General features: G+C 53.0%; 4 protein-coding genes across 4 annotated transcripts; all 4 read right to left on the bottom strand.

The window, feature by feature from the left end:
• Positions 1-867: 867 nt before the first annotated feature.
• PG997_004300 (Centromere binding protein B) lies at positions 868-2596 on the bottom strand (the record flags this gene model as incomplete). The annotated part of the gene is made up of 2 exons (XM_066808615.1): positions 868-2008; positions 2064-2596. The coding sequence occupies 2 exons, from the start codon at positions 2594-2596 to the stop codon at positions 868-870; spliced, it is 1674 nt and encodes a 557-aa protein (XP_066672233.1).
• An 8561-nt stretch (positions 2597-11157) lies between these two features.
• On the bottom strand, positions 11158-13164 carry PG997_004299 (uncharacterized protein; the record flags this gene model as incomplete). Its single annotated transcript, XM_066808614.1, has 10 exons — positions 13060-13164; positions 12811-12946; positions 12567-12692; positions 12321-12515; positions 12127-12267; positions 11886-12061; positions 11805-11821; positions 11655-11752; positions 11448-11543; positions 11158-11273 (listed from the first exon to the last, which is right to left on the bottom strand). Exons 1-10 carry the CDS (start codon positions 13123-13125, stop codon positions 11158-11160), a joined length of 1167 nt encoding a protein of 388 aa, XP_066672232.1. The 5' UTR covers positions 13126-13164.
• Positions 13165-13800: 636 nt separating this feature from the next.
• Positions 13801-15157, bottom strand: PG997_004298 (uncharacterized protein; the record flags this gene model as incomplete). The annotated part of the gene is made up of 2 exons (XM_066808613.1): positions 13801-14786; positions 14872-15157. The coding sequence occupies 2 exons, from the start codon at positions 15155-15157 to the stop codon at positions 13801-13803; spliced, it is 1272 nt and encodes a 423-aa protein (XP_066672231.1).
• A 642-nt stretch (positions 15158-15799) lies between these two features.
• Positions 15800-17802, bottom strand: PG997_004297 (Fatty acid amide hydrolase; the record flags this gene model as incomplete). Its single annotated transcript, XM_066808612.1, has 4 exons — positions 15800-16040; positions 16121-17442; positions 17517-17619; positions 17678-17802. The coding sequence occupies 4 exons, from the start codon at positions 17800-17802 to the stop codon at positions 15800-15802; spliced, it is 1791 nt and encodes a 596-aa protein (XP_066672230.1).
• Positions 17803-18935: the final 1133 nt, after the last annotated feature.

Below are 18935 nucleotides of genomic sequence, written 5' to 3'. Positions count from 1 at the left end.
GCAAGAACAATTCCGAATAGAAATAGCGTGAAATTCCGAAACCCTGGTACGGCTCCTCTTGTTCCTATCCGCCCTTTTCCCGCCCCTGATATCGTGTGCCGCTCTTCCCGTCTACTCCTCCTTGGCCGATTACGTGATCTGTCGGGGTTTCCCGCCCTTCTCAATGCACCAGCAACAGCTGTAGGAAATGGTAAAATCAATGTCGAGTGTTCGACTGAAGGGCAAATGTACGAACAGGAAGCAAGAGCTTTTGGGGGGGGTCCACAAATTGCGTGAGCTGGACAAGTCTTAAAATGTAGGGCGAATGAGTATAGGGATGAAGTTGCTGGTTGTTTGTATGGCCCGGGCCATTTCATACAGTATAGAGGCGATGACGATGAGGGTTTTTTTTTGTTCTTTGTTTTTTCTTTCGATTACGGTATGGCTCGATCGATCGTTCGCGAGGGATCGGCAGAAAACGCGTGAGCGATGGGTATAGTGTAGGTGGCTTTGCAAACGTGTGAGGTATATAAACTGCTGAGGATTGGATATCGTACTACTGTGTACGTACGTCCGTCCGGATTGGCGTCGTGAGACTCTCGAGTCGTGTAGCCCTGTAATGTTGGTCCCTTGCGGGGAAGAATGTTTCTGAATGAACTTCGAGAAAGCAAAGATCCATGGTCCAAAGTGCCCTTTATAGGGGCAAACGTGACCATCATCTGGTAGACAAAAAGAGAAAAGGGACTGGATAAAATGCTGGAAAAGAAAACACGCCTCGTGTTCGAAACTGATAAGATTGGCGTCGAACAAGACCGTCGCGGACGTGACAAGATAGAGCCAGGTTCGATCTCTACCCGGTCATTGTCGCTTCGTGTTTGATGTCCTCTGTTAAGCGGACAGGGACGGGTGTGACCTCGTTGTCACCTTCCGGAATCCTCGACAGTCCCCCAAGAGGGGTGGAGGATGGAGTTCCCTTGGCCCCTGTATCTGCTGCTGCAGGCCTAGTTTCTCTGTAAGACGAAGGACGAGGTAGAGGTCCTCATTGTTGACGAAGCCAGACTGCGTGTTTTGCATCCAATTCAACAGAGTCCCGGCCGCACGACGAGCATCATCCTGAGAAGGGGATGCCGGAGAAGAGATGATTCCTCCAGCAGATCTCATGCCCAGGCTGGAGTTACTCCTGCTTCGGTGCAACGTCTTCGGCGAGATTGCAGCATCCATGCCGAAGGTTGGTGCTGCTATCTCGTGGGCTGGCGATTCAACGGCTGAAGGAGGAGCGGTAGCGGGTAGGCTGTACCGCGGCGTCGGTGGTTCTGAAGACTGTACCTGGTCGAAATCTAGATCCAGGGTACCCAAAGTCTGACTCCTTGGTCGCTGGAGGTGGGAGCTCCCTGGAGAAGGTCGAGTTTGGTCGAACAAGCCAGAGTCTGGATTCGGCGAGAATGTGAACTGTGAAGCCGGACTGAAAGCACTTCCTGAAAATGCAGAGCTCGACGGATCGGTGACCGCGCTCGACAGAGATGTCGTGCTTTGTGAGTGGGGGTATTTATAACCGCTCGTTTCGAAATCTGCAAAGTTGGACGGCGTGTCGTTCTCCTCTGTTGCCGATACAGGCGGCGAGCTCTGGTCTGCGGGCGACTCGGGACTTACCCCTCCGGAGGTGGGCGGTATCGACAAGGTCGGGGAATCCCTCGAAAGCCGGGTGTTATCCGGAATCGCCGTCTCGGATGCCCTGCGGATCATGGAACCTGGTCCAATGTTGTGCTTCCTCTTGATCTTGTCAAGCCAGGACTGTGTGATGATCTTGGCAGGATTCTCTGAGCTGCCAGTGGTTGCGTGGAACGTACGTGCCTTGGTCAGCATGTCTTCATCGGAGAGCAGGACCCCTTTCTTGATCTGGTTCCTCATCCAGTTCACGAAGGTGCGCTCCACATCCACGTTCTTTCCCTTGATTCGCTTCACAGGAGAGCCGCTGCGGTCTTCCTGGGACAGCCATCTGTCCTTGTTGCGCAGGACCTTGGACACGGTGCTATATCGGCGTTAGAGTCGCTCAGTTCTTTACTAGTTGGCGCAATCGGTCTCACCTCCTTTCCACACCAAACTTGGCACCGATCTCGGTCTGTTTGCTTTTGGGGTTGTCTGCGGCGTATTGGCACATCCGTCTCCTGTCATCGTCGGAGAGGGTTTTCCGAGGCTGTGAGGTGGTTATGGACGGAAGCTGCTTGGGAGTTTGCCGGATCGGCACCGTGGACTGGGCGGGAATGGGCACCGGCGGTGCGGAATAGCTCTGTCCCGGGTTCGTGTGAAGACTCGGCCAGTTTACCTTCTGGGCTTGCAGGATAGGCTGGGGATGCTGTTGACTGGGGAATTGCAGCTGCTGCTGATGGTGGATTGGCGACTGGTGGAGCTGCGATGGCATGGGTGGTGGTGGCATATGACCGCCCCCAAGGGACTCGGAGGGCAGGCCATGACTGGTGACTGGCGCCAAGTAGAAGTTGTTGCTGTATTCCGGCATCGACATCTGATTGTATGCATTGACGTCAACCCAGTGGCTGTTTGGGTAGGTGCTGTCATGGGCAATCAGATTGTCCTGGTCCATGCCAGTCGAGCCTATCATGTTGTGCATCCCGTAGGAACCCCCGTGGCAGAGGCTGTTCTGTCCAAGTCTCGAAGACGACAGGTTTGTGGGAGACAGGCCGCGCCGACTCACACGTCGTTGAGGCGATTATATCGAGACCGGATACCAGAGGTGGGTTTAGAAATGGGGTTACAGCTCCGTAGACGGCTTCGCAGGCGGGAAGTGACATGCATGCCAGACAACCAATTGGTTTCCGGAGGGGGATATGCAGTGTTCAAGTACTAGGCTGGCAACGCTTCGTATGTGGTTAGAGGCTGCAGCGATAGGGGTCTCTGGTCGGCAAGTCTCCCTCGAGAAACTCGGGAAGGAGGGTGTCCCGTAGCAGTCTTTAATGGCAGATGATGTGGTAGCAGTAGCGGTAACAATAGTAGGGCTAACTTGGAGGGCTCGAATGAATGGTGGTACTCTCAAGCTCTCTCTTTCGGGGGAGGGAAGAGTTCCGCTTCGTTCAATGCGAAAGCAGATCAGTGTCGAGCGACTGGGCGACTAGGTGCATGATGTAGCAAACCAAATTGCCATGCCAGATAATACCGAGACATGAAGATACCAGTCGGCAAAGGAGATCTGCTGCAGGAAGTAGACGCCGCCATGCACCCTGATATGCCCAAGTCTTCTGATGGTTTGCCGTAGTATCAGACGCACGACAAGAGGTGGACGATGTGGAGGAAGATACATGTACGTCTGTACGTATGTACGTATGTATGTTTGCTCTATGTATGCACACCAACTGGAACCCGTTTTGCTGAGGGTTGAGACGAGGATGGCCCATTAACGCTCAAGGATAGGATAGAGATGGAGGGGGGGGTGGGAAGCATCAAGGTGGCAGCACAAGTACGAGACCCGTTGACCGGGGGGCCACTTGCTTGCTGGGTTTAACGGATGGGTCAAAGTAGCTAGCTCTTGGGAGAAGAGAGAAAGTGTGTGTGTGTGTGTGGGCGTGCGAGAGGGGGAGAGGAGAGGAGAGGAAGAGCGAAAAGGGCTGGCCTGGGGGGGTGTGGGAGCAGCAAGACGACAGATGCAACCCTCTTGGCAGAGCCGGAGAGAAGACGGCCATACTCGAACAGTAACCAAGTTGTAAAGTTGTACCTATCTCCAGCCAGAATAGGAACGTATGAGACCAAACAGGAACAGACAGGGGGCTGGGCAGAAAAGTAAGTGAGCGAGAGAGGGTAAGCGAGTGGCCGCGAAAGCCACACCTGACGACTCGGCATGTCGAGGCCAGGTCGAGGTCGAGGTCGAGACGGGACCGCAGAGTGACTTGTTACCGCGTCCAACCCGGTCAATGAACAGAGAGCATAGACACACATGCATACTGACGATACCTGGGAGGAATACCTGCCTTAGTGAACCCTACTAGAGTCCTGAGCCCTATAGCCGATCCATAGTAAACCCATTGTGCAGTGTATGCGAATCAACTTCAAACTCGGAATATACTGGTTGTCAGAAATGACCAGTTACTTCAGTAGGCTCCGGTGAGGCCAATGTTTCCCAGTGTTTGGACGGCCAGCATTTGCTGCTGCTGAACCGTTCAATACATGCCTCCCTACTTACCCAAGAGGCACACACAGCTTCCTTGATCCCTGGATACATTATGTGGTCTGGGGGTTCAAGCATTGATGTATCACCGACCGGTGACGGAGCGCTGCTCACTTGTAGGAGGGACAAGCAGTCGAAGAAGAGACTGATCTCACCAGAGCGGGACATGATAAACCGGGGGGAGGGGTTCGATAATCTGAAGGAAAAGTGTCAGAAGAGGGCAGAGGGCAGAGAGGTGTGCAACAACGGATGGAGATGGGTAGCAGTTTTGCGAGAACCACACGGCCTAATCCACCATCCCAGTCTTCCCTAAAAGTAACCTAACCAGGTCCAGAGCAAGAGGGTTGGATCCAAATGGACAGCTGCCTCGGCGATGAACGGGATGTTGTAGCGAGCATGGCACACACACACACGCAATACGGAGTACTTGCCTGTCTGTACGTACATACATACATACATACATACATCCTTACCTACGTCCCCGACAACTTTGAACCCATCCCGAGAAAGAGAGCGCAGAGAGAGAGACAGACAGAGACAGACAGAGACAGACAGAGCACGCGATAGCCAATCGATCGACCTGTCGTTCTTTGCACCTCGCCCAAAAGAAAGAGTGCAGCGGAAGGCCGATAAGCCGCCCACAAGCGGAATGAAATGAATGATATCATGTGGATCGGTGGGACTGATGCCCGTCAAGGAACAAGACGCTCGACGCTCATTTCGCGGCGGAGAATTGTTTGTTCATTGGACTCGACATTTCCCATCCACACAACCCGGGCCAGGGCTTGCACAGACTCGAGCCGGCTCCTCGAGATATCTGATGCTGATGGCTGCAGGTCCATCTTGCAGCAAATGACAACCCCGACTTGTCGACTCTATTGCTTATAGGGTACCACGCCCCGGAATGCACAGCACTTGCACCCGAGCCTACCACTGCCCGCCGGGCTCTGATTTCTACTACCGCCATGAAGAGAAATGATGTTGTAGGCCATGCAATGTGCGATGCGATGCGATGCGATGCACTCACTGCACACCCAATCTTCTTCTTTTTTTTGAACCCTTTCCTCCAGCTCTCTCTCTCTCTCTTTCTATTAATTCCCAGGGGTGAGAGTTGGATCATGCATGCAATACTTCATTTCTTTCCTTCTTTCCACTCTTGCCATCCCATCCAGCCATGCATCCATCCACCCATTGATCAATCAATCCAATCGATCAATCAATTGATTGCTACTCCTCCTCCTCCCTGCTCCCTGCTCCCTACGTACATACATGCCCTACCTTCCTAGGTCATGTACCTAATATCCATCCATACTTGAGGTATCTTACAAATCGCTGAGTGACTATGTCTACCCTGCCTTTGCCCACTGCCCACATGCACCGACCGACGACGAGACCCCATCCAAAAGCCCCTGTTCCGCTTTGGCTCTGGTGGGAATCTTGTGACGGCTAACTAGCAGGGATAACCCAGGTCGCACACCCTTGCTCATTTCCAGTCCAACTTCTGGACATGGCAACCCGATGTTTCTATTGGAAAGAGCTCGACGATACAAAAAACCTCAAAAGTCACGACGACGCTGATTGAGCCCCTCATCGAACCAAATAGTCGAGAAGCACATCCACTTGGACTCGTGTCACGCTCACTTGAACAAGCAAGAATTTCCTATGGCTCTTCACCACGCCCCAGCCCCAGGCTTGCCTCCTGCACCTGGGCCACGCCGGTCCTCTATTGGAGGGGGCCAGCAAGTCACTCGACTACTTGCACTACAGGGTGGCTTGAATTGCAACTAACTCGTCGCTTTGTCTGGTCCATTCACTGCCGCCAGAACAGATCCAGGAACCCGTCAGCTGATCCTTCATCTTTTCTTTCTTTCTTTCTTTCTTTCCCCTGCTGACGAAGACATTGCGATGAACTGGGCCGAAATCGAAATGCCCATTCGGTCTAAGATACACGATGGCTTACGCTTTCTGAGCATCACCCCGGTCATGTGTGCCACGCGGGATCATGTATGTACATACATACATACATACACACTTACCGTCAACCTGGCCCTGGCTCTTGTGGATGGTCCTTACACGCACACGCACTCACACACTCACATATACCTATTAGAATAAGAGCATGGCATGGCATGGCAGGGCATGGCATGGGGGTGACAGGAGCATCGTGAGGCTTGTGCTTCTTCTCGCAGCTCCTCCACACATCTCCCGCATTGGCCCATCCATGCCAGGCTTCTGGCCCGGGCTGCCAGCCAGCTCTGTCTCCTCGTCGGCTCTCTCGTTGACCTAAAGCCATCTGAACTACAAGGTATCGACGCGGCAATCAATGGAGATCCGTCTTTCTTATACAGACCGACCAGGGTAAAGCCCACGTATATAGAGTGATTATGTATAATATTGGAGTATTGTACTCCAAGCCCCACGGATTCATTCGCGTACGACGACGCAACCCAAGATTGCGCATCGAACCTCAATTTGAATGAACCAATATTCGGTATTGGAAATCATCCATGTATACCCAGTTCGGCCCTCTGCGACAGGCCAGGCCAGACCGGCAATGCCAGGACCCCCTCTCCCCAGCCCAAGCAGCCCAGCTCTCTATCTCTATTTCTATTTCTACTCATACCCAACCGCGATGTCGAAGAGTCAGATGATTTCAGGTCGTTGCCCGATTCTGCAGACCGCAGAACCTGGCGGAAAGGAGCAATGACACCAGCAACAATACCCAGGAGCCCTGGCTTGGTCTAGTTGCTTTCTCACCAGTCGCTCATGTCTCTCGGTGATTGTCGCATCCAGAGGCCGAGGCAGGGCAGAAAGGCCTTTTTGGTTCGCATCCACACGAAGGTCAGGGTCAGAACACAGTCAGTAGTACCAGAAAAACAGGCCAACACAAAGAGACCCCCATGGGCACATGGCGGCCGACACTATATCATGCATTCAATTCGGATTTGTCATTGGCCATCGATGTCCTGGGTGCCGATACGGATACTAACCAACAACCCATTGGACCAAAAAGGCAATGAGGCCCGAGCACGCCCATGCCGTGTCGCCGGCTCGTTTCCTGTTGGCCAGCTTGCCAGGGTTCCGGACTATCAATGCCATATCGATGCACACACGACTCAGGCAGGGCTCTGGAAATTGCAATTGGTACCAGAGTAGGTTGTCTATGCATGATTGCTGTAGCTTCCTGACCGGGGCCTCATTGAGGGAGACACTCGACGCACCTGCGGTTGCCGTTATATCACTGATGCGGTCGACACCAACTAGGCTCGGCGTAGCTGATGTCGATCGGCCGGGTTCGACCGCACACGCAGCAGCAATAGGCGCGACAGGCGCCCTTCCCATGCCTGCCATGCCATGCTACGCCTGCTGCTGCTGCTGCTGTCGTCTTTGCCTGCCGATGGATACGCTCTCTTTGTTAGGTCGGCAAATCTTTTCGTTTCGGATGCGCCTCGGAGATATTCAGCATGCCCGGAACGCTATCAAGGGGGGAAACGGCCGGAACATGCAAGCTCCCGTCAGCTTGCGTTGCCGGACAGGCAGGTTAGCAGTGGCCCTTGGGCCGCCCCCATCGAGTGCGGGAAGGGCTTGTCGATTCCTAGCCGACGATTGAACGCTAGATAGCATGGGCTTTATTGCGCACACACAGTACACGACAAGCTTCCACGAGCTAGAGGGGTGCAATTACTGCACATACCTACTTTATTAGCTGCCTGGCTTGAGAAGCTCGGTCTGCTTTCTTGTAGGACCCACGGGAGTGCTGCCGAATGTCACCATGTTCGCCAGTTGGAAATCCCATCAGGCACAATATCAGATGGTGCAACGCCGTTACAGAAATGACGAAGATAACCCAAGATTCGGACCAGGGCGACTTTCACGATACAGTCGCTGTGCGGTTCCCACCCTGCCACGCCCGTCTTTCGCTCTTTTCTCCCCTCCCTCTCCCTCTCCCTCTGTCTCTCTCTCTCTCTTCTCAGTCTGTCTATTTGGGCCACCGCTGTGCCACACACACAGGTCGACTCGTTTGTTTCCGGCTGAGCGTCTTGTGAAGTTCAGCAACAAGGGACCCCAAGAGAGCCACCAGGGACCGCCCTAACAGGGGAGGGATCATCCATGTTGTAGCGGAATCCGGTGCGGACGGGTCAACAGCAGGCCCCCCTCCAGCCGCTCCTTGTCATCCATGCTTCCCATGTACCAGCAAGCGTCTGTGCTCAATTAAAGCTCTGGAGCTAATAACGAGCCCGTCCGAATTCATCCATCCATCCATGATCCATCCCTCTTTCTTGACATCCCCCACCCCATTGCAGCGCAGCCGTGGGCAGCCAGGGGCCCCTCCCTCCCCATGGCATGGATAGATGGATGGATGGATGGCGCATGAAGAAGGGGACGGGGACTGACTGCGAGTCTTCAACTGCGAATGCTTGCTCGTGCCCTGCTTTGCCGCATATTGCAACACTACCTCGCCATCTTTGCCTACAGCACAGCTGCTGCTGTTTTAGATGACGTTACCACGACCAAGAACAAGGCCGTGCGATTATCTTTTGATGGCCAAGCAGGCGATTGGGAGGGAGGGCGCTGGCAGCATTCTGCGCATAGCAATCAATTACACATCTCATGCCTGGCCCTCCCCATGCCGCGGCGTGGCGTGGCGTGTTTTTAATCATACTGATAGTTACGTATTCTCCATCTGGCTATCACTGTATCATTTTGCCAATCTGGTGGGTTTGGGGGGTTTTCTTCTTCCTCGTCAGAAATCTTCCCACCGGGCCCAAAAAGAAAGAACGCACTCCCTATACCTCTTTCTCTTAATTTTTGCCCTTTGCCGGGGGGAGCAGGAAGAGAGAGGGAAAAAACAGGCGAAGAGGAGAAATAAGAAAGACCCAAAAACGTACCGCCGGGTTGCTGACTGGATTGGACGGTGGGCCTGGGCGGTTAGGCATGTCTTGTGAATCGTCAACGTTAGGCACTAATTCCAAGGGCCCTTCCCGCCTACACGTACACCGCGAGACCGTTGAACAGAACAGGACGGAACAAACTGTCGGGCATTTGTTTAACTGGGGTCCGGTTGGGCGGTGCCTAGGCGGTGCCTAGCAGCCTACAACCTAGCAGCCTAGGTGCTAGGCTGCTAGGGGCGGCAGAAAAAGGTGGAAAGACAAATCAAAAAAGAACGAAATAAGAAACTAAAGGGTGAGACATGGAGATCCTCCAAACGCACTGCGGAGTACTGTATCATGTATTATACCACCATGCGAAGAGTCATTCTTTCAAAATACTATATCCACCGGCTCTTTCAAAGTCTGGAACCCGCAGCCATACAACTAACTACTTCCATACAGCAGCCATGTAAGTATGTATGTACCTATATATCATCAATTGATACACACACACACACACACACACATATGCCCGTTTACTAGTATACGTTTGCCAATGCACACGTGTATACTTACATATGCAACTACAATATAGAGTATGCGTCCATGTACAGGCGTGGCGTGCGAAGTATACCTAAACTTACGTATACGGATAGTTGAGCGCCCGGTCGAGCGATCCAATTCTCGAGATTGGTAACAGGTATGTAGGTAGGTAGGTATGTACAGATAGGACAGGGCGCTTGATTGAATACCTGCCCCCGAACTCTCTCTCTCTCTCTCTCGCAATCAACCAGTCCAATGATGCCCAGCTACCTTTCGGACTTCCTGGCAACATCCTGGTCCTGTCGGGGCTTCTGGCCTCTGTCCCCCAATACATATGCACCATCCTCGAGGGCGGCGGCGGCGGCGTTGGATACATGTACTTGCCACACACATTGCATCTGGGAGAAAGCGAAAAGGCTGCACGCTGATGAACGGGAAGAACAAACCACAAAGCACGGTTTCAGCCCCGTTAGTTCGTTAGTTAGTTAGGTACATACACGGCTTTTCACAATCTAGGCTGGCGCTGGCGGGCTGGCTGGCTGGCTAGTAGGCCGGTGAGCAAGCAAAGGAACTATCCACTGAAGCCCGCCCGGTACGCGCCGAAGTGCTGGAGCTGGGAAAAGCAAGGTTTTCTTTGGGGCCTTTGACGGGGGAAGCAACTGCAAGGCATGGTCCCAGTGGATCGATTTGATCCATCAAACCAGAGGAGACTTCACGTGCCTTACTTTTTTTTTTACCCCGTGCCTTGCGTTGCCCTACATTTGCTGATCCGCTCTCCATGCTTTGGCCGCATCCAAAGAGGCCTTTCGGTTATGCGGGTCAAGGTGAGGCGGCTTCCCTTGGGAGTGCAGCAGCCAGCAGGTGCCTTTTGGGGGAACCCCAAAGGTGTGGCGCAAGTCTGGACTGCATCCCGACCGGCACCGCACCGTACCGTACCGTACAAGTCAAGCCAGAGGATTGCATGTACATCAGACACACACAATAACGCTGTGGCGAGCGAGTGGGGTTTCGGTCCTTTGGGCATCCAGGCGAAAACGGGTATCCCCGCATCAGCAGGAGGAACAAACAAGCAAACGAGAGGGAAAGAAAGAAAAATCTGATATCAGAATCGACTGGATGAATATGGATCTGAATATAGAACTTTTCCCTGGGCTTTTCTTTTCGCCGTGTAGTTCGACAGGGCTGGGCTTGACACAGATTCCCCTGGATGCGGCAGCCCTACCAATTGTCCTGGCCTCTCGACTTGGCCGACCGTAACCCCTTTCGAGTAAAACACCCGACGCCCAAACCCGTGTCGTGGAGTCCAGAATTTCTCCAAAGTGCTCTCAACACACAAAAATGATCCGGTCCATTTTCGGCACCGAACCGATCAACAAGCCTCTGTAATGCAGTGACCCGCAGGCCCGACTTGGGCAATGGCCCTTCTTGTAAAAGATAGCCACCTGAATAAGTCACAATGACGTGTATTCCCTTGTGATGCGCAAACTTGTCGCCGCATATAATGAACTTGCCGGCTGTAGAGGCAGATGAAGCAGCCAATACTAGCTTCTCTAGGCACAGAGATATAGCTCAATCATCGCTTGACAATTGTCACTGTCGAGAAGGGTTAGCGCACGCCGGCCAGGGTTCAGCTTCCGGTGGAAGGGGGAGCGGGATGGTTGAAACGTTACCTATGTCTTCGTCTGCTAATTCGTGAGATAGGCCCACTATAACAAAGATAATCAGCATCGCTACTCCAATTCCAGCAACGAGTCTCAAGCTTGCCGAACGGTGCTACGATCCACCTCGAGCAAACTGGCCGCCGCTGAGAAGTGCTGGCCATGGCCACCTTCCGATCCGATAGACGGAGGTAGGGGCCTGAACTGGGATACACGACTTACCTCGTTGGGGCTGGTGCTTGACAGATTTGCCATACACGATTGCCGTCTTGAAGTTCTCAACCAAACTTCGATGAATAGCGTTGCAAAAGTCCTCGACTGTGTCACAAGTAAGTCAGCAAACACATCGTTTAGTCTCAAAGGCAGAAAGCCACAGCCTCCGCGTTCCGTAACACGTTTCGGTTCAAAGCGCAACTGCGAGATACGTACCTGTGCATCGTGTGGAACGCAACACGACGGGTTCAGAATAGTCGGGCATCTTGCCCTTCGGCTTTGTATAAACGCGCCTGAGCTGCAGCTTCTCCCACCTGTATAACGATCAGTACCTCTCAACGTTACAAATCTCATAGGTCGGCTTACATGGCCTCCAAAAGTTCCTGTAGTGACGATGATTAGCAAAAGCCCGAACTTTCGATATAGGACACATCCAGAGCAACTCACATCAACATTCCAACCATGCTCCGAGCTAATCGGCACTGCGTTAGGAATACGGTAGAGCAAGTCGAGCTCTTCGATGCTGATAGCATCGATCTTGTTCAGAACATAGATGACTGGAATGTAACTACGACTTCTTGCCTCAAGGACGTCGATCAAATCATCAATGGTAGCGTCGCACCCTGAAAACATGTCAGTAACGCTGAGACAAGCCAATCCAGTGGTGGATTCGACAAGGAGGACGTACGGATAGCAATATCAGCCGAATTGATACGGTATTCGTTCATGACGGCCTTGATCTCATCGTGGTCAATATGGGTCAGAGGAACGGTGCTCGTGATGTTCAGTCCTCCCTTGTCCTTCTTCTTGAAGGTGATGTTGGGCGGTTCTGGTTAGGGTCAGTAGCCATGCACATATAAGCCATAGTAAGGGCCATCTTACGCTTGTTGATCCTGATACCGAAACCCTCCAATTCTGTTTCAATGACTCTCTTGTCCGTCAGGGGCTTGTTCACGTCGAGAACAATGAAAATCAGATGACACGTTTTTGCCACAGCAATAACCTGTCGTCCACGGCCACGGCCATCCTTGGCCCCCTCGATAATACCAGGCAAATCGATCATTTGAAGGGGTGCCCCTATTGAACGAGATCAGTAATGATACTTGGGGGCAGTTAGGGAGGACCTACCGTTGTACGTGACCTGACCAGGCACTGACGTAAGGGTTGTGAACTCGTACGCAGCAGCTTCCGAGTGCTGACCAGTCAGACGCGACATGAGAGTACTCTTTCCCACGGAAGGAAATCCGATAAAGCCTGGAGGTTCGAGAGGTGTTAGATGAGCCCAGGGAGAAGGGTTCTCGACGTTCGGCGGTAGCAAGTGCTTGGCCTCGTCCGGCAAAGAACTGCAGACAGACACGGGTTCAGCACATACCAATACTGGCCACGCCAGTTCTTGCGACATCGAAACCAGCTCCTCCACCACCACCACCGCTCGACGAAGGGGTCAGCAGTTCACGCTTGAGCTTGGCCAGCTTGGCCTTCAGTTGACCCAAATGGAACGAAGTTGCCTGCAACGCACGTTAATCACACACTCCTCTCCCCATGAAAGACAGGCTGGCACAAGCCACGGCAGGTGGTGGATGTGGCCGCCTCTACGGCAAAGGGGATTTCATGTCCGCACCTTGTTCTTCTGAGTCCGAGCCATCTCGGACTCGATCTCCTTGATCTTATCCACTGTGGTCGACATCTTTGCGACGTTTTCAGCAGATTCGATATACTAAAGACGTTTCTTCGGACAGCAGTCTGCTGTAGTATGAGATCTGTGACGCTCTCAGGTGTCCTTGCGATTTGTCTTGATGGCAGGCAATTCCAGTCCAGAGTCGATATCGAGGCTTCAAAAGTCGGTCTTTGGTGGGGCAGCGAATTTGGGCTGTGACGTCTTGTTTTGCCCCACGTTCAGTTTGGTTTTTAATCCTCCGGGGTTTATCCGACGTGCAAGTAAGAGGTAATGGATGCATGCATGAGCGAGGCGCAGATTACCTACTTCCTACCTACCTTGGACCATATAGGTAAGTAGGTTGGTCTCGTCAATTCGTTCGTGGTTCGAGCCTCAAATTCCGAGGCTGGTCACATTGGATGTACTTGTGATTACTAGCTGGATCAATTCAATTGTAGACCCTAATGTGACCGTCATCTGCGAATCCCAGACGTCCAACGCACCACTTCAATTTGGAGCAACAGTCTGCTTGCCCGATGGCCGCAAACACGTTCTTGAGCATGGGGGAGATGCTGAGTGAAGTGTCTGCTCTGGATAACCTATACGCATATTTCCTGGGTTAAGCGAAGAAGTGCCGACTACATAACTTCATTATGCACCACGTTTTCATAACGACAATGCCCAACAGGTTCTTCGCCCCAAAACCTAGTAGTACACAATGCCTTCCATCAGATACCTTGCCGTACGGTGAAGTTCAGCCGATACTATGTGTCCTTCGCTAAAGGTGGTGCCAACTTCAACCTTGCCGCTGGGATGCCCTATGCGTAGCGTGGATCCCTTCTCACGATGCCGGGTAAGCTGAGCAGGAATAGTCCCCGGCATCTTTGCTGCAGCCCCCAGGCAAAGAGCAAGTGTCAGCGGGACAGCCTTATGAGCTTGGCCCATCGACAGTGCCAGGCATCGGATATCGATGTCTTCCTTGCCCGAGGCAGGAAGTAGCGTCACGATCTTCGGGACACTCTCTACTGCCGGGTCAAGGCCCATCTTCTCCGCCCCAGCCTGCCGTATGAGCTCAAGTCGGGCCTTCAGCGTCGCATTTCCCTCGACATAGGAAGGGGTGAAACAACTCGGGGACGGCGCTCCTTTGCGACCGTCGATGTCCAAGTCCAAGTCCGAGGCCCGGATAAACACCCCCGGGTTGGATACATCAGCCAAAGATGCCTCGATCTGACTTCCATCGCGGAGCATTAAGACATCTATCGGATTTCCGGTAGGCAATGCCTGCCCCGTCTTCGCCCCGGCGGGATTTAAGAAATCCAGCGTGATCCTGGATTGGGTGCCAGGCACGCCATCGATCGTATAATCACCTTCCTGGCAGTACTTGAAGGGGGTTCCGGCAACTCTGAAGCGGGAATGCATAATCTTGGATGTGTTGGTGTTGAAGATGCGGACAAGGGCCTCCTCACAGGGTTGACCGCACGACGAGACAGTCGTCTTCGAGGCGGTATCATGCACGAGCCCGAGATCCCATGCACGCGGCCCGACGGCGGAAGACATGTTACCACAGTTGCCCGCCATGTCGAGGGTGCCATCCTTCACCCCTATTTGGACGAAGGTGAAATCCACGTCTGCATCTGGCCTCTCCGAAGAGGAAATGATACATAACTTGGAGGTTGAGGATATCCCGCTTCCTATTCGGCATAGGCAGTCAGTAAGCGAACTCACATCCACTTAAACACAATACATGAATCCGAGTTGGTAGGCAACCGTACTTACCCATCCCGTCCAGCTGCCTGCCGTATGGGTCGGGGGATCCCATCGCCGACGGCAAGACATCATGCCATTGGTCTTCCGGTGGCAGGTCATCTCGCTTGATGACGAGCCCATTCGACGTACCGCCTCGAACAAAAAGGGCCGGGAAGTTTCGGCGCGTCGAGAAACGGCTCTCGTGGCGCTTTGCAACAGCCTGCGATTGGGTGGTCCGATATATGCCCCTGGGTGCCCATAGTCGTCTAGCGCATGGCATGCAAAGCCTGCTGCTAAAGCTGAACGTGACAGTCATTACTAGGGTGTCTTCGGGCGATGAATTCAGGCTTTCCTTCTTTTCTCCAGCTGACTTCCAGAGGATGGCGCGATGGCGATCCCGGGAAGAAGAGATGTGGAAATGAAAACAGTTGCCCGGGTTAAAGGAAGCTTGAACAAGCAACATCACTACACCCCGCAATTAGTGCAGCATCAATCAGCACGTGTATATCCGGGGTCTTGAAGCTTCCTGACAACCCGCCCCAAAACACAAGATGAATTCAGCCCACCTTTTTGAAGGTCAGTTCACTGCGTCTGGCTCATCGAGAATATAGAAATCCTGAACAATCCGACCAAATTCACTGAACCAACAAACAGGCCCTGAAACGAAATCTGCGAGAAGGCAAATGCCGCCTGGCAGACTGTGATGTCTCCAGCGGAACCCGGCACGAGTCTGTTTGGCCAATGCCAGTTCGTGAGTATTTTCGTGCCGGGTAGCATAATCTTATATGATAATCCAGTAGATCGAAGAAGTTGGCGCAATATTCCCATCATCCTATGCCAGCGGAGGCGGACGATTTTGTAGTCACCGATACTATACACGATCAAGGAGAGGCTATATACGACTACAATTATGTTCAATATCGTTACATCTCCACTCTAGCCGTGAACCCTCAACCGCCTACTCTGTAGCCAGCTTGACCACATCCGCCCACTCCTTGGGTCTGACTCGGCCAGTATCCCAGACATCATTCAGATATGTCTCGGAATCCTTGGCCCACGAAAGCAGCAGCTCTTCCGCACCCCACTCGCCCATCGCCATCAGGCCGACGGGTAGCTGGCCTTCACCTTGCTCGGGGTCTATGTAGCCAACCGGGGCCGATAGAGCAGGGCATCCGGTTGAGTTGGCGAGCCAGATATACCTGTGACATGATTAGTTGTTTGCTCCTTCGGGGAGGTGCTTCAAAAGAAATTCGAAAAGCAGGGGTGAGGGGTGCCTTACATCATCTGCCTAATGGTAGTGTTGCCATCACTGAAACCGTACGCTTGGTCTCCAGGATGGATCTTCCAGCCTGCATCTGGCGCCGTCGGCGTCACGATGAGCATGTCCGGATACTTTTGCCACAAGAAGGCAAGGTGTTCCATGATGAGTTCGCGCAGCTGTCCGTACTTCAGCATGTCAACCGCCGAGGTCTCGGAACCCATGGTCATGAGGATGGCGTTGGCATGGTTCACGAGCGAAAGGGCTTTGTGGGGATCCGGATGGCGGTGACGATGATGGTCATTCAACTCACTGAGAGCCCAGGCGCTGTGTGCGAGCTGGCCCTCTCGGATGTATGGGATGTGGATCTCGATGACTTCGTAGCCGAGCTTCTCCTTGAAGTAATCGATGGCCTTATTGGTGACTTCGCGGACAGCAGGCGAGGCCTCGTTGAACCAGTCCGAGTATATTCCGATTGTCCTTTTCTCCGTGGGACTGGGAGGGATCGACGGTGCGAACGCCCCTTGGACTGGATCGTCAGGGTTGGGTGCCGCCATCAGCCGGTAAGCAAGCGTAAGGTCCGCCACGGTCGCGGCCTTGGGGCCGGCGACACAGATGGCCGAGTTCATAGTCCATATGCGATGCAGAGTTGGCTTGAGCCCGTACATTCCACAAAAACTAGAGGGAATGCGGATACTGCCCCCTGCATCGGTGCCGATGGCGATCGGGACCAGGCCAGAGCTCAGGGCCGATCCACCGCCGGATGACGAGCCGCCGGTGTAGTACGAGGTGTTGTACCAGTTGATGGGTGATTTCCCTCGGCGCGGATTGCAGCCGCTCGTGTCGGATCCGAGTTCGTGCATGGTTACTTTGCCAATCATCAGGCCTCCAGCTGCCTCTAGCTGCGCAACGGGCCAGATGGTCTCTTTCGCCTCGTCGAAAAAGGGGATTCCTTCTTGACGCTGAAGTCCGACATGGGAGGTGTAACCCTTGACATTGAGATCGTCCTTGACAGCGAATGGAACGCCATCGAGCACACTGAGCGGCTTCCCAGCAGCGTATCTTTTAGCCGAGGCCTTTGCAGCCTCAAGCGCGATCTCTTCGTTGACAGTGGCCCAAGCAGCCCCGTACTTGGCCCCAGACTCTTGATCTTGCGAGATCAGAGGGAGCAGAGCTTCGGCAACTTGAACTGGCGTCAGTTTGCCTGACTTGTACAGCTCATGGTAGTCGGCGGCAGAATGGAAGCGCCCCGCCAGTTCATCTGGTTGTCGCTGAACCAGATCAGGAGTGATGCTTGGTTTCGACAGAGTGTCGTCCCCAGAGCCTAGAGGCGTAACAACCGGCTAATTGATGATTACCATAAGCAGCCGCGACTTCTGTGATTGGCACACGCAGTGTATTTATTGGGCAAACTCACCTGCAAGCGTGACGTATACTCGCCGAGTCCGGGGATGTCCTTGATGGTGCCAAACTGAGCATTGGTCCACACGGCTTTCGCTACCACGGACGAATGCGTTACACTTGGGCGGTGGTTACCAATCAACTCCATAATATCCCGATCCTGGGCACGCGACTTACAGGGTCGAGGCAAAGACGAGCGTCCATCCTCGCATGACCGGGTTACTGTCTTCAGGGTGTATGTAAGGGGTTTTCGGGCCTTCGCGGGCCTTGGGGTAGCCCACGAAGCGCTGTGCCGGTGCCATTTCAAAAGAGACGAATCGAGCTTCACGGCGGTTGGTTGTGGACACGCAGTAAACTACCTGACCTACTGGATATATGTATGTAGATAGTCTAGAAGAGTCGGTTTGGAAGACTGAAGATATGATGTAGATAAGAGTCGCGCCGAATGTCGAGCAAAGACGTGTTTCTTTGAGTTTATGCAAGGAATCATATGTTTGTTTCCACATGAACCTTGCTGACCCCACGCGTTCAGCTTTTCATCTGTTGCGAATGCGACTGGGGGGCTTTCTGGGTGAATTTTACCCAGTTCGCAGTCAATCAATCAGATGAGTTGGCCCTGTCCTGCGATCTCGAGCCATGGAGTATGATAGATGCACTCAACATTGAAGTGTGTCACGGCCACGGCCTACCTGTACTTTAGGCACGCCAATGACTTTCTAAGCTTTAGTTCGGGCGTCCAGCGTTGCTATAAGCACAGCTGACTAAGAGTCTGCATAGTGGAAGTGGGTAAGATGGATTTCCGGGTCAGACGCCAAGATTGATCGATCGTTAGGTATACATTATACGCCTGTTGCACCTCCAGGAAATCGCCAGCCAGCGTATCTCTCTCATGGACCACAGCTTATGGAAGCTGATCCGACGAGATGAACCTCCTTCTCATGTCCTGCCCTGTCGTATCTTCTCTTCTCTTCTCTTGAAGAGCATCCATAAGCAATCAGTTTCCCATCGGTCGATTAGCTCAGTTGGTTAGAGCGTCGTACTAATATTCTCTCCCGAGTATATTGAGTAATGCGAAGGCCATGAGTTCAAGCCTCATATTGACCACGTACCGCAACAACATCGATTCTGGATCGGGGTTTTTCTTTTCTTTTTCTCCTCCTTTTCCCCCTTCTTTTTCTTTTCGTGTTTCTTGCCCCTCCTTTTTCTTTTCTTCTTTTAGGGCCTCTATTTCGGAGGGGCAATGTTTTTATAACGCCAACCACCTTCAGGACTACAATTTCGGGTAAGCAACTTATGTGTACCTATGCTTGGCAATTCTCACCCTCGTTGGATGCCTCTAGAGCTCAGTCGTAAGTTGACGTCCTGCCGTGATTTTAAGACTTGGACCTCGGCATCGATCTCTTGCATTGGCCCGACAAGAGGCTCTGGCTACCGA

This window comes from Apiospora hydei, assembly GCF_038363865.1.
Source record: "Apiospora hydei strain CBS 114990 chromosome Unknown utg000004l_segment0_segment0, whole genome shotgun sequence".
NCBI lineage: Eukaryota > Fungi > Ascomycota > Sordariomycetes > Amphisphaeriales > Apiosporaceae > Apiospora > Apiospora hydei.
Note: the sequence above shows the minus strand (reverse complement) of the source record. Positions and strands in the feature narration are given on the sequence as shown.